This window comes from Epinephelus moara, chromosome 24 (assembly GCF_006386435.1).
Source record: "Epinephelus moara isolate mb chromosome 24, YSFRI_EMoa_1.0, whole genome shotgun sequence".
Taxonomy (NCBI): domain Eukaryota; kingdom Metazoa; phylum Chordata; class Actinopteri; order Perciformes; family Serranidae; genus Epinephelus; species Epinephelus moara.
This window is the reverse complement of record NC_065529.1, coordinates 38,463,316-38,478,900: the sequence shown is the minus strand read 5'-3', so window position 1 is coordinate 38,478,900 and position 15,585 is coordinate 38,463,316. Positions and strand designations below refer to the sequence as shown.

Sequence of the window (15,585 nt, the reverse complement as noted above, 5' to 3'; positions counted from 1 at the left end):
TGAAACTGCACACAGGCATTAAGGATTGGCATAGGTAGAAGGTGACAAAGCTACCAACGGGTATGGACTAGTTGTCATAGTTCTTATTAACAGGTCAACATTGTCAAACGAACACACAATAAGCAACAAGATAAATATAACATGTATTTTTATTGATTCCAACAACCAGTGATAGGTGGATGAAAACCTTCAGAAACATGCCTCAATCGTATCAGACTCCACTCTGAAGAAATATACCTTTCTTTTCTCTCAAAGATGATTTTTGTTTTGTTTGCCCTCCTCAATGATTGTTGCCGCATCCAGAATGCTGACCTATTTACAATCTTTACAATGATGTCCTGTACAAAATAGAGAAATTAAGTTTTACAAAGGATTCTTTAGAAAAGGAAAAGAAATATCAAATATTTGAGTATTAAAAAGGAAAACATCATCTAGAATGATTTTCCTAAACAATACATTAATGTTAACGTTTTTCTTTTCTCATCACACAGCAAGTTTACATGCATTTACAACACTTAGAAACCCTTAACATTTGCACGTCTGTGACATTAGATACCGCATAACAGTTTTTTTTTTAATCTTAGTTTAGTCCACAACAAGCTTTGCAAAAATATGACTATTCAGCAACCTGTATTGGCCGAAGAGATCAGATCCATCTCTTTATTTGCTTCCATTCTACATCAAATTAACCATGCAAACAGAGAAGTGCCAATTCTTGCCAACTATTTCAGGCTCATAACTCCATTTTTAATTTTTTTTTTTTTTTTTGTTTATCGTCTTTTGACCATTCACAAGCCCAGTTCGGATACTTTTTCTGCCATTCATTCAGGACAAAACACATGAAACGGCTTCCAAACTGCTTAATTTCTTAAACATCTATGAACCCTGTTCTCAACGCAACACCTCCTCTCTTTAAGGCTCAGTACTATCTGCTAAAAACAAGCTCCCACTTTGTGTCCCCGTGGTGCATTTTGGTCCAAATTAAGAACTCAAAGACAGACCAGATGAACACACACCGCGTTTGCTCGTGAGGATCAGACATTCGCTGATTGCCAACACCAGTAGAAGTTGCTGCATAGTCCTGATACACTAGTAAGCAAACACAAATCACAGCTACTACAGAGCAACAGGCACAACGACCAGTGAATGAGATGAGAAGCTCGAGCTGATGGCTTTAGTTAACCTGCAGAGACAGACCAGGGTCGGTTGGTAATACTGTCAAATACCTGGAATATTTACAAATAGCTATTAGTCTTTATTTGGCATCTTTTTGCTCTTAATTGATTCATTTTTTGACTTTACAGGCGACCAATCAGAGCTTAGGAACAGCTCAAAGTTTTGTTAACAGCCTAATGTAAACAGTGCAATAACGACGCAATAAGCAGCTCAGAATTTAGGGTTTGTCATAAAAGTGGTCTGACATTCATTTACAGGACTTATGTACATGTGAAGTTCAGTCTGAGCACCTAAACAATGACACAGCATGGGATGAACAGGTGAATTATTTCGACGACACTTGCACAACCACTTTGTCTGCCATTTACTCCATTAGGGCTTCTTTACAAAAAAAATCTACACGAAGTACCTTAAAAAGAGTTTAAATATTTTTCCTCTTGCCTTGGAACAACTACTCTCCATAATCACTTTGTTAGCGTGTCGTGTACCCAAAGTGTTCTCAAATATGAATACCATACGACATCAACGTAGGCGCACACCGTACAATGTCTCACATGACTTCACTGTCTAATGTCTTCAACACTTCTTCAACAACACGTCCTAAAAAATATCAGTAAATTATCTTCCAGATCTATTTCACTTTAGTTTTTTTGACAGTTATGACACAAAACTCTTCGCTAACCTACCCTGAAAGTCTATGTGATCTTTACTCAACACTAAAACAGCTCGGGACATTGTTAAAGAGCACCATACGTACCTAAATGAGCATAATAAGCATGAGAATGAAGATCATTTTAATTCTGTTAGTGGAATACTGGAACTGCCGCGAATGAAAATGGGCTTAGGTTGCTTTAAAGTCACGCTTCTCAGACATTGTTAAAAGTGTTTTGCAGTGGAGCTTCGTGATAAGGCTTCCTTTAAAAGCACCTACAAGATGACTGATACTGTTTAATGGTTGTTTTTTTTCAAAGAAGTATTTTCTATACATTCATAGCTGAACTTAAACCACTAACATGACAGTCAATATGCATGATTAAAGTACAGTATTTGGTTCAGTATATTAGATATTTGCACCAACTAATATAGATAAAATAATATGCGATGTAGCCTGATTGTATGTACAGAATATACACAGTAACTACTCTGGGTATGGGGGGAAAGATCTGAAACAAATGTACTTTCCTTAATAAACGTCATAGAGAAAAAAGAAATCTGAATTGGATTCAAATAGAATTTACTCAATCTGTTTAATTAGAGGGTGTTTGTTATGTTATATTATCCCTGTGTAATATAAGTATCTAATACCTGATATATATGGCAACATTGGTGACGCTTGTTTTACATAAAGCAGTTCATAAAACTAAATTAAGTGCTTGGAAAATACTGTGCAGCGACAAAGTGACGACGTCACATCACTAATAAATAGGGTTTGTTTTATGCAAAAGAGTATGACAGCAAGTTTAATGTCTCAACTTAGAAGTTAAAGATGTAAAAATATGTGAAAACGTATGCTGACAGATGATCCTGTAATATTTTAGAATTGGATATTGTTTAAAAAAAAAAAAAAAAGATCAGTTGAAATAAATAGCGTAGATAGTTGGACTGTCTTCACTGGGATGATTTCGATGAAAGCACCAGTAAACTCTGCTGAAGTTGAGATGACATTGACGTCTTTGTTGTTAAGGCATTTTATGTTTCACCTGCTCAGGTTGTAAAGTTCAGGATTGCATATGTATAAGATTTTGCCTTCAAAGACTTATACAGTAGATATGTACCAAAGAACTTTGCAGTAAATAGTAGCATCTGTCATGCTGTCATACTCTTTTCCACAATGAGTCACCGTAATTGAGATTAGCTCCTGTGGTCAAGCACTCCGTTTCCCATGATGCACTGGAGCACAACACGGGAAGGACTGCGTGAGCTGTTGCAGGAATCACCTGAAGTCTAAGTGCTGAGACGATGAGCGTCGTAGTGATCTATTAGCACCAATGTTACTGAGAACTGAGGGCTAACGTGGTGGTAAAGGGATCTGAACTGAAGTGAATGTCGTCCAGTCAAATCTACAGTAACGGAATAGAATATAGCTTTTCATTCAATACTTGTCAACAGTCTTTGAAAATACTGTATGTAATAAAATGATCTGCGTTGATAACCCAGGTATACATTTAGCCTACTGTGGGAATGACAGTTGAAATCAACCATTTCTGAGGGTTCATTTGTTCCTGAACGTGCACTGCGTCATTACAGTGGACACAAAAAACATAAATCTTAAGTGCTAAGTGTTAAGTGTAAGCTTCGTGTTCAAAGTTTAGGCAGGCTAGGGTCTTCTTTGTCTGGGGACTCAATGTAATTGGCAGCCTCTTGAAGTTTCAAAAGCATTGCCATCTATAACAAAGAAGAGAGAGGTCAGAAATCAGCAATACTACAGGATCCATTTCAGTTTTAAGTATTCTTAAAAGCTGATAATCCAGAGAAAGAACATCACGACGTGCTCTGTCTCTTACCAGTGGATCAGATTCCATGGAGCTGGGCGGGGTCTCCTTGTGAGGCCGCTCCTCGCAGGGCTGACCGGGGCTGCTGGAGCCGATGCTCGGGGGAGGCAAGTGAAACAGTTTTGCCTGGTCCTGCTGGGCAGACGGCCAAGGCAGAGTGCCCCTCACCCACTCCACCGGGTCCTCCCAGACTGCCTTCTGGCCGTGGACCTGAGGTGTCACAAAATAGCAGATGTTTTCTTTTTGTCCGCCAAGGAGATCATGTTTTCTGTTCAGTTTGTCTGTTTGACAGCAGGATTATGTAAAAACTACAGGCCTGATTTCTATGAAACATTGTGAAAGGTGTAGCAAGGGCCAAGGAATTTTCAAGCAGATTATTTTCTACTTTTGTTAACACTGCGAGATAGGGCATGTGGCCTTGGCAGGATAAATGCCAGACATCTTAAAATCCAGTAGGTGGTTATAGAGTTCAGTGGGACGATCCCAGTATCCAGATGCTTGTGAGTCAAAGCATAGCCCCTGCCACTGTCTGCCTGGCATAGCTAACATACATAAAAAGCTAAGCTAACTTTAGCATTGGATTTAGCTGAGTAGGTAAATTATATGCCTATTGAAACCTACAACTCCATTCTGACTGCTGATAGTTTGCCATGCATTACTTTTCCTGACGAGATCATGGTCTGTTTTAAATGTGTTATGAGTTTGGGGAGGAGGATGAGTTTTTCTTTCATCTTTCTCTACCTCCCTTTCTTTTATGTGTCACTATTCGCTTCTGGCTTAGCCTCATGAAGCTGTCATCTCATTAGCTGCACTTAGAAAAGTCAGTGGCTAAAGAAGTCAAAGTTTAAATAATTTGAACTTAGAGTGAAGCTCTTTGTGGTAACTGGAGTGGAGTGCCACCCCAAGGTAGCGCTTCTGCCTCGTTGGGCACCACCGCTCTCCTCATAGGAAAATATTGTCTCAGGCAGCACAGAGCGGTATTGCTGATGATCATTTGTGGGCAGTTATATGCACTTGGGTAAAGTGGTTTCATGGGAGAACTGCTACACTTCTAACAATGCTTTGTCCTTAAACTAAGTCATGGCTATGGGAATGTTAATACACACATATCTTAGGACTAATTATACTCTTACTCACACCCTAATGTGAATCACTGCAATAAACTACACCAGAGGTATCAAGGGAAAGTGTTTGAAGAACAAGCAATACTATTCACTGCAATTTCATTCTAATAGTTTTGGAATTATATCCAGACATATAATGGTGGAGTTTGCCGATTTGAATATCATAGAAATTGGACTATTGGCCTCGGCAGTGGTCTGCGCTCACCCAGTGCCCTTTTAGTTACCAGATAAAATTAGAGCGCAACACTTCCTGTGGAAGAGAAGCCACCAGCACTTGGTGAGGGAGATAGTATAGTAACTGGAGACCAGTGGTTCTGGATTTGTAAGCTGTGGTTTCTCACCTTGATGCCATCCTTGGCCCCCTCCTGCAGGTAAGGAATAATAGAGTGGTTCCACAGGTCAATGAACCATGATCGAAACTCATCCACCGTGACTGGACAGGACAGGAAGAAGCACGGGCCTGAGGAAGCATGGGAGGAGAAAGAAGAACATCTCACATTGAGAAATCGTCACATCATTCACACAAGTTCTCAATATTCCCTACAAAATATAAACGCAGCTTTCTGCAGGCGCTGTCCCCATGAGAGGGTGCCTCATACCAATGAGGAAGTCCGACGTGCTGTGCTTCTCCAGGAAGGCGTGCAGATGATACCACAGTTTGGGCAACCAGTCTAACACCCTGATCAGGTCCTCGTTGGTCAAGCTTCTCTCATCCTCCGACTCCATTAGCTTCCTGTGCAAGTAGCGCACCAGGAAACCGTTGGCTGGCTCCACATTGTTGGAGAAGGTCACCATCCTAAGACCATTAAAAGCACATGTTAAAAATATCTCTAAAATACAGACTAATAAGTGGGCTAGTTTGCTCGTCAAATATGGGTTTAGCTATGCCTTTATCCCTCTTATCCACTTCAACACTAGATCATTGAGTTTACACTTTATGTTAGTCACGCAGGGATGGAATGGCAATTTGATTCAGATCTTTAAATGTTACTTCCAGAATCAGACTGTATTAAATAAGGCCATATCACATCACATATAAACATATAACCAACCTGAAGCTGAGATGGAGGCCATGGTTTGCTATCATCTTCACCGGCTGATTGCTTGTTCCAATAATGTAAGGACTGAAAAACAGGAGCAACATTAGTTTATTAGTTACTTTCTATGATCACATGAATACTCCTGCAGCTAGTTTCACTTTGTGTCTGTGGAGCTCACCATTTGTGATATTTGCAGGTGAGAGCACCATTCACGAGTTCGCTGATGGACACAGGGTCATGAATATCATCCAGAATCATGACCAGCGGTATTTCTGACGTGCTGGTTTCCCGATCGATTTGATTGGCCAGGTTGGAAAGATACAGCTGCAGATCCTGAGGAGAGAAGGGAGACAGAGAGTGAGACAGATACTGAGGAAAGGAAGCAGACAGCATGACGACACTAAATGATCTACTATTGTACAGATCCAGACAGGACGTCACTTTCTGTCACCTTGCATGACTGGCGGTGCATGTTGAAAGTGACCACGATGCCGTCGGTGACTTCACGGGCGCTGCGGTCCACCAGATACTCAGCCAGCCGGGAAGCGAGGTAGCTCTTACCCGTCCCGCTCGGTCCAGACAGGATGAGACGGCGGTGTTTGAGTAGCAGACTGATGTAGTGCTGCATCATGGGTTTGGGAATGAGGGTTTCAAATACCAGGCTGTCCACACACTTCTCCTTCAAACCTGGACATAGTGAGGAAAAGTGATAATGGACTCTGCTGTATAAAGAATGAAGCTGATGACGATGTGCTAAATACTCAGCAGAAATTAGAAAGGGTGATAAACTTAAGTTTGATACTTGATATTTAAAGGGACAGTTCACACCAAATTAAAAAAACACATATTCCTCCTCTTACTTGTAGTGTTCTTTAAAAGTGTAAATTGTTTTAGTGTGAGTTGCCAAATGTTGAAGATATTGGCTGTAGAGATGTCTGCCATCTCTTGAATATAATGGAGCTAGATGGCACTCGGCTTGTGGTGCTCAAAGCATCAAAAATGTATGTTTAAAAACTCAACGTCAATGTCTCTTTCCAGAAATCATGACCCGGTTAGTCAAGATAATCCACAGACCTTGCTGTGAGCAGTTGTATGTAGGAACTATTTTCTTTCCACTGAACTACCCGCCAACCGTTTCACGACGCAGAAGGAAGTGTGCATCTACTCATATACAGTACGAGAGGCTTGTGCTCTTGACAGCATGAGGTGCAAACAATAATGGCGTCCTCTTCGGCTGAGCTGTAATGTTAGCTAGCTCAGTAGTGCTAGGTGAGCTAGCAGTAGATGCACTCTTCCTTCTGTGTGGTGATTCGTTTGGCAAGTGTAGTTCGTTAGAAAGAAAATAGTTCCGACATGAAAACACTCACAACAAGGTCTGTGGACCCGGGTCATGATTTCTGGAAAGAGACATTGCTGTTGAGTTTTTCAAACAATTTTTTGGCGCTTTGAGCACCACAAGCTGAGTGCCATATAGTTCCATTATATTAAAAAGAAGGCAGACATCTCTATGGCCGATATCTCCAACACTTGGCAACTCACACCAAAGCCATCTAGATTGATAAACTGTCCCTTTAATATCTAAGCCAAAATAAATATACAAACAGGAAGAGCTTGGGTAAAAAGATGCCGTGAAAACGATTTCTATCACCTCGCATGTCCTTCATAAGCAACATGGAGTTCAAGCATTTTGTTCTGAAAATAACTTTGCATCAAGTGTAGGGAGTCTCTGCACCCCCCGCCAGCCTGCAGGAGTCTAATGTTCCGCCAAAACTTCTACGGGGCCCATGTGTATGAGGCTGGTCAACCAGCTGGGCCTGGCTGCACGGAGATCATGTTACAGAGAGCCCTGTCTGGGCTGCCGCTGCCTTCCCGGCTCTCTTAGCACTTCGCTTCTTAAATTCCTGCATGCAAAAGGTGCAGAGAGGTCGACTAACAACCCAGAACCTCGACTCTCCTCACAGCTCAGATTTAGAGTCACTGATGGGCTTCACATATGTGCTACTTGCAAATCCAAACACTGCTATTATAGAAATATGATGCATGTACGTTACATAAATCTGTACTGGAAGTGACTAGAGCTGGGGGATATGAAGGAAATCAAGATCACAATATTTTTGACCAAAGAAGTATCTATCAAAAATCCATCAGTATTGTTGGGCTGACTACTGGTGCTTAAGAGAATATCTGACATTTTTGATAAGTAATCATCAGTAATGTGGACATCATGGCTTAGCAGGTGAAGGCAAATAATAGACTGGCTCTGTTTGTCTTAGATTTCCCTCTGTGAAGGGAAACACACCCAAAGACAGCTCTGGACTCTTCGTCTGAAAGGGACTATCAGCTTGTGTCAATCGAAAAGATGGGGGGGGGGGGGGGGGGCCCTTACAGTGTCAGGAATTGGGAAACCCTGGCAGCCTTAATTTTCAGTAATTTAAGAAACAACTTATTGAGGTTGTTGGTGTTGCGATTCCAGAGGAGCAAAGCATAACCTTGTTGAAGTGATGAGTTTATCATCTGCCATAAGTTCATCTGAGTTTATGCTTTGGTCGACAGGTTAGGGTTAGGGTTGGGGTTGGGGTTAGGACAGCGCACGGTTCAAGGTAACTGAATGCAGGTTTGACGTAAAGAAACGTTGTAAAACAAAACAAGCAGCAATGGATCAAACGGCAATGAAGGCAGACAGGTCCAAATTTAGTCTGATAAACAGACAGACAGGAGGATTTGCACTCAGTTGACACTTGGATCAGACTGTTAAACTCCTCAGATCAACACTTCAATGACAACAACAACATAGCCAATGTAAAAGATATGCTAGAAACCTGATTATGTATACCTAAATATAAATATGTGGACGCAGCTTTTAATGAAAAGATTTGTGGTTTCCGAATTGAAGAGACGTATATTTGACTATGGAAGCTGGACTGACTCCAGCAGGCTCTATTACAGAAAAACAACATTTGAGTACGAGCATAAGGAACTTTATCGTATCAGCTTACATGATGCCAGGAAAAAAAATCAGATTTCACAAAATAATGTTTTTGAGCCTGCACTGTTAAGTTAATGCTGTCTAACACTGGAAATTGGTTTTAGATCAACAAAGTCTGACAACGCTGAATTCAACTTCAGGTTTTAAAAATGTATCTAATTTAAATGCCACCAATGCTCATCTAGAGAGCTCATCTAAATCCTACTATGATCTTATATGTCACATTTCTCCACAGACCTTTCAGGGACACTGTGATGCCAGTGGGGCCTCGGGACATGCAGCGAGAGGGCTGCGTCTCTGGAGCTTCTCCTCCCAGCACTCTCTTAATATGGCCCATGCTGTAACTGTAGATGGAGTCTGTAGACAGGCCCAGGCTGGAAGTGGGGTCCACCTTGGCTACGTACACCTGGGGAGAGAAAAACAGCAAAAGGTGAACTGATTAAATCTGTGTAAATAATATTCAGTGTGTGCAGACAGTAGCCCCTGTGATGTGTCAGAGCTAAATAACATCGAATACCTGTCGGAGATGAGACCTGGTATATTACAGCAAATTCAAACACCACTGTGATTTTTCATAAATAAAGAAGTTCAGCATTAGGGGTGTAATGGTTCTGTAACAAAGACTGAAATCACGACACAATGGTCTGGTGTCGCAGTTCTGTCTTCTGTTTCGCAGTCTGAGATATCATTAGCGGAACAAGACAAAAACAGGCTGGAAGGCGAGTTCTCCTCCCCACGCCATTCAGGAAGAATTAAACCCACGCTGCAACAGCCAGGGCTGAAAAATGAAGCCAATGTGGAAGTGCCAAAAACTGCAGTTCCTTAAATGGCCACTTGGCGCTGGCTCCAAAAGTGTGTCAGTCCCCATAAACCCTCATATTAAATACCTAACTTTACAGGAGACAGGCGCCCCATGTACAAGGCTGTTGCCGCAGCGGCCCGGGTTCAACTCCAGCCTGTGGCCCTTTGCTGCATGTCCTTCCCTCTCTCTCTCCCCCCTTCACACTTAAGCTGTCCTATCAATTAAAGGCTAAAACACCCAAAAAAAAATAAAAAAAAATCTTGAAACAATATGCTAGTATTTGTGTCAGGGGTCTGCAAGTGCTGTCAGGAGCCAACAGGACCGGACACACTGGGTCAATTCATCCGGGTCAGGGACAATTTTTTATTACCATTTTCTAAATAGACCTGTCTCAGATCAGTCTGCAATTTTAATTAATGTGAACTTCTACAAAGACTGTGTGTGTGTGTGTGTGTGTGTGTGTGTGTTTTTGCACTTCAGAAAAAGCTTCAAGTGATATTGGTGGTGGTCTCTGGCCGGGCTCACGCTGACAAGTTGCACACTTTGTTGGGTCAGGGTCAGGTCGGGTTTGAACGTCATGGGCTATGACTTGGCAGGGGCTGGGAATTTTGTCCCGTGCAGGGCTCTAGTTTAAGTGCCTTAACTGTTACAGTGAGAATAATGGCCAAATCATCACTGCTGAATGCTTAATTTATCTGAGTAAATATAAAAACAAATGTTTTCCCTACTGTACTGAAAATGTGTGTTCCCAAAACCGAGGTACATACCGAACCGTGGATTTAGTGTTCCTCTAACCCCCTGTTTAACATAATTCCATATGCTATTTCTGCATCTCAGTTTCCACCACTGTGCGTAGTGGAACTCTTTGAAGTTACTACATGCTAAATTTATTGTGACAGCTGAATCACAAACCAAACCGTACATTCAGTCCTTGGTCAGGTCACACTGAACAGAGGAGACTCACCTTGAAAGCCTGGCTGACAGCTGAGTCCAGCATGGGCCAGTCCATCCTGCCGTTCACCCTGACGGTGCCGACGAAGAAATCTTGTTGTTTAACCTCCTGTTGATACAAAGTGCAACAAACAGGTGATACAAACATTTAATATCATGCTTTTTGCGCTGAAGAAGGACAGCTGACAAACAATATACGTACATCTTTGAAGACATGTAAGTCTGCGACACAAATCACCACCCTGACACGATGATCGTCTCTCTGTGAGGACAGACTGAAGGAATCTGCAGAGTGGACGTCTGCGGAGGAGTAGATACAAAAAGAGGATGGAAAGAGAAAAAGAAAAAGATCATGTAGCATGTGTGACAGAAGTTAGATCAACACGCAAGCATCAATTTTAACTTAACCAAAGTCATGTTTAACAGTTTAAAGTAAATTTATGTACAAAAATTAGTAAACTGTCGGGGTACAGAAAATACTCATTTTGAAGGAGGGAGTCAAATATGTATGAATTTTTCATATATGGAGATTTGACCTTCAAAATAAGGCAGGAGAATTTTTAAACCCGTACATTTTTAAACAATAGCAATAATATGATTTTACTTTTAATTCTCCTACCCCAAATGAAAGCACAGATTAATAATTGGTGTTGGGAAAATTATACAAATACTATATTATCCCTCAATTGTTTGGCTTGTAGATGGTTCAGTACATAGATGAGAGGATTTATAGGCCAGGCAGTGTCTCTGCTTTAATGTAAACTGCATCTAAATATAAACTATAAATACCTACATTACACACATACGCACATGAAGTACACACAATCATTAAGTAAATGTGATTCTACAAAGGCACTCCATCCATTTCAGTTATACTAATTTGCCATTAATATTGCAACACTGGATGGTATTTACAATGATTATATCACATACATAAATACCATTTAATCTAAGTGCTATGCCGACTTGTCTACCACTGTGCTGACACCATTCCAGCTCCACATTGTCAACATGTCAGAGACTGAGCCTTACCTGAGCTGCCCCCGTCACTCAGCCCTCTGCTGTAGCTCTTGGGCATGTGCATGGCTACAGACTGTCGAGGTGATGAACTCCCCAGGGCGGTGAGACCTGAGGACTGGGAGACGGAGTTAGAGGGTCCAGGAGATGGACAGGGGGACAGACCACTTGTCTTGAGCTGGTCGTTCTCAGTTTTCAGGTTCTCCACTGTCATCTACAGACAGTAACAACAGTGCCACAGTCATTTTTATAAAGCACAGTGCCACTCCCATAAGGCCCCATGTCCACCAAAATGTTTTTTTCCCCCCCAAGATTAAAACGCCAGGCACTCCTCAGCAAACGCCCAACTAGGAGCAAACTGGAGGTGAAGCGTTTGAGACATTTTGGTTATATCTGGTTGCTATGATATGGAATATCAGTGGAAGTAAAAATGTCAGCACAAAGTAGAGTTCTTGCTCTGGATGAAGAGAAGGCTGAAGCAGGTAGGGAGAGTGGATGGACCCACTGGTCTGTGTGAGTTCATATGAGGGAATGTATATTGATATATACACCGATCAGCCAAAAAATTAGAACCACTATCAGGTGAAGTGAGTAAAAGTGATCATCTTCTTACAATGCAATGTTCTCCTGGGGAACTTATGGTCAAGAAGCTCTCGAGGATGCCACTTGATGTGCTCCACCCACCTGAACACCTCTGCAGATGGAGCATCTGGCCCCCGAGCAGGGAAATGCTTCACTGCAGAAACTGCTCAGGAATGGCCAGAGGAACGTGACAAAAAGCAAAAGGCATTGACCTGGCCTCCAAATTCCCCAGATCCAAATCTGATCAAGCATCCGTGAGACGTGCTGGTACCTCAGAGGTACCCCTAATCCACGATGGGGCCTCCCTGGATCGGACTTGTCTCTGACATGTCAAGGCATGGACACGTGACCTCTGGAAGGTGTTCCGTGGTGTCTGGCACCAGGGGTGCTGGCTTAGGAACATTTGAGACCTGTCATTTGTGAGGTGGGGCACCAGCACTTCCCAAGATGCTCAATCAGATTGGGGTGTGGGAGATTTGGAGGCCAGGTCGACACCTTGAGCTTTTTGTCATGTTCCTCAGGCCATTCCTGAGCAGTTTTAGTGGTGAGGCATGGCTAATTTTTCTGCTGTGGGGCCACTCCACTGTGATTGAATGGCTGGGCAAAAATGACTGTGATGAACACAGCGTTTGAACCAAAGTTGAACGCTGGACGCTCAGAGCCTCATCACACTGCTGGTGTTTGTAGCGTAGTGTAAATATAAGCCGTTCCCACTGTATAAATTTTAAAAATACATAGGAAAAATCACTTTGGTGGACACGGCCCCTTATATGACTGTTTTTCTGAGTGCAAGCTGAAGAGAATTTTAATATTGTACGTAATTTTGGTTGGAATAATTAAGTTTAAAACCCTAGCACAAAAACATTTTAAACAATTAAATACTTGACAGATTACTACAATATACACCAGCATACATACAGTCAACTAACAATGCCCTTGACCTTTTGCAGGTTTTTGAACCCAGTCTGAAGGATTTAAAGTTTGGCAACTTTTCTAACTCCACACGTCGACTGCAGAAACTCTAAAACCAGCTTTAAAGTGAGGACATTTTTTGAAAGTATAAAATAGAATCAAACATGAGTGGAACATATCACACATACCTGCATGTTGATCATGGCCTCCTGCAGCTGCTCCAGCTGATGGGCAGAGTTCAGAGCCTCCAGGCGGATGTCTGTCAGTTTGCGCTCCTTCTCCCACAGCTCTGAACGCAGCTCTGTTACAACCTTATCATCCGCCACCTCGCCTCCTTCGCAGAGCCTAGAGATATTCAGATCAAATAAGACGACATCAGAGATGTGTTAAGGCGGCAAGGATCATCAGACTGACAGGCAGAAACCGCATTTTCAAATGCTAAATTAGGAACTATGGACACAGCTATATTACAACTGTTGACTTATGTTCTTATAAATAAAGTTCTGAAAAAGTTCTGCAATAATCTACTGCATATTCACATCAACTTTGGACAATCTAATTCATTGTTATGTCCAATTAAAATAAATATTAATAAATATTTGCTGCTGTAATTTACTGTACTGTCTAGTTTGGGAGATCACTGCGGATGTTTACCCTGATGATGATGCAGAGGCTGATGATTTCATTGACAATGGAGGGTTGCCTCCAACATGGTGGACTTTGGGGGAGGAAGGTGCAGAGGATTCTGGGGTGGAGATCTCCTCGATGTCAGCGTATGGCCCTGACGGCTTGGAACCCTTCTTACTAAAGGCCTTGTTGAAGGAGCTGCGTAACTATAAGGGGCAGAAACACGGGACTGGAATAAATGATAGGTCTAAAATTTGCATAGTAACGGTATAATTCAATCAACAAGCAATTCTTCAAAGTAATTGCTTTAAGCTGCTTCCATCAGATAAGCCATGTTTGCCACTGAGAGTTGTCATCCACACCATGTCCTGTAAACCCTCTGGTGCACACTGTATTACTTTATTCTTAATTTGTGTAGCAGCCTAGTTACATATATCTGTAAATTTTGAGGAAACAGTGGGCAAATATAAATGTTAACAAACTTAAAATGGATAAAATCATAAAAGATATCAATGCTCACAGCACACAAATGAAATGAGAGCAGCTACAAAATACAGTCTAAATACTAAAGTTTCTACAGTAATACTCGTCTTAATTAAATCCTGTTGATGTCTACAGTCTAACAGACCAGTTTATTTTCACGCAGATTACATCAGTGCATAAAACCATGATTCTGTAATTTAATTTCACAGTTTCATATAACCTTAACATGGTACAACGTGATTGTGAGAATCAAATTTAGAGAGACACGGACTGCAGAGAGTTTCCAAACGTTTTACAAGTATGACTCATAGAGTGCATGCAGGCGGGAGAAGGGGAGGGGGTTTAGGGTTTATTTACTGTAGCAACATCACTCACCTCAAACACCTAAAATAAAAAGCAGGGCAGCATGAGGGAGAGACCAGAGTCATACTTAATAACAGATTTGGAACAAGATAGGACGAGAATTACACACACACACACACACACACATACACACATACATGCAGGAGAACAACACAGGCGGCAGCTGACTTCTTTTTTTCCAGATCAAATACAACATAATAAAAACAGATTTGTTCAAAGCTCACCAACACATAAACTAGTTAAGCTGTCAAAACTACCTATTTCCAGTTAAGACTTGTAGCCAAGGTAAAGGCCAATCTGCCCCCAAAGATCTTGAGTTATTGGTGCTTTTATTACCTCTCGGCTAGACTATTGTAATTATTTGTATGTGGGTGTAGAACAGTTGTCACTACGTCGTCTGCAGGATTTTATTGCTTGTTTGTTTTAGGATTTTTAACGGCCTGGCACCACCTTAGAACACTTATATCTTCATACTCCAGATGTTGACTGATCACATGCTCCTGGATGTTCCCAGAAGCAGACACATAAACAGTGGCGAGTGAGCCCTTGTAGTGGCTGCACCTAAAGACCCACCTCTTTTTGTTGGCATATGATTGATTTGAGCTTGACACATTGACTTTATCCTCTGTTGTACTGCAATTTGTTCTCTTCTGTTGTTAATGTTGTTTGCTTCTGGATCTGTATGTTTTGGCATTTTGTGCCTGTTCAGTACTTTGGACAACTGCAGCTGTTTTTAAATGTACTCTACAAATAAAGTTGGACTTGACTTGACTTATTTTTATTGTGTGTGTTACTATTTATTACACACTAGCCTTTTTAGCACAGACATCAGGGTTCAACGCTAAGGTTTTTTTTTTCACTTGCCCGGTCGGGCAAGTTGGTCAGAGATCTACTTGCCCGAAGTCAGTTTTTACTTGCCCTATAAAAATTGTTTAATTTAAGCGGCTATCAAATAACAAAGACTGCAGTTATTTTTATGTTATGTAATCTTTATTCACACTGTATTTATTAATTAAAACAACATATGTCA

The 15,585-nt window shown here is 41.5% G+C and overlaps 1 protein-coding gene across 1 annotated transcript in view; it reads right to left on the bottom strand.

The window, feature by feature from the left end:
* Positions 1–145: 145 nt before the first annotated feature.
* The window catches only part of nav1b (neuron navigator 1b), a 79,592-nt gene continuing 64,152 nt past the window's right edge, over positions 146–15,585 (bottom strand). The window contains exons 18-30 of the mRNA XM_050038340.1: positions 13,737–13,915; positions 13,271–13,427; positions 11,604–11,802; positions 10,774–10,871; positions 10,585–10,680; positions 9,056–9,224; positions 6,284–6,519; positions 6,011–6,165; positions 5,845–5,916; positions 5,392–5,588; positions 5,134–5,252; positions 3,681–3,878; positions 146–3,561 (exon numbers count right to left, since the gene is read on the bottom strand). Coding sequence (XP_049894297.1) covers positions 3,478–3,561; positions 3,681–3,878; positions 5,134–5,252; positions 5,392–5,588; positions 5,845–5,916; positions 6,011–6,165; positions 6,284–6,519; positions 9,056–9,224; positions 10,585–10,680; positions 10,774–10,871; positions 11,604–11,802; positions 13,271–13,427; positions 13,737–13,915 — 1,959 coding nt within the window. The 3' untranslated portion in view covers positions 146–3,477. The remainder of the gene's footprint in view (positions 3,562–3,680; positions 3,879–5,133; positions 5,253–5,391; positions 5,589–5,844; positions 5,917–6,010; positions 6,166–6,283; positions 6,520–9,055; positions 9,225–10,584; positions 10,681–10,773; positions 10,872–11,603; positions 11,803–13,270; positions 13,428–13,736; positions 13,916–15,585) is intronic.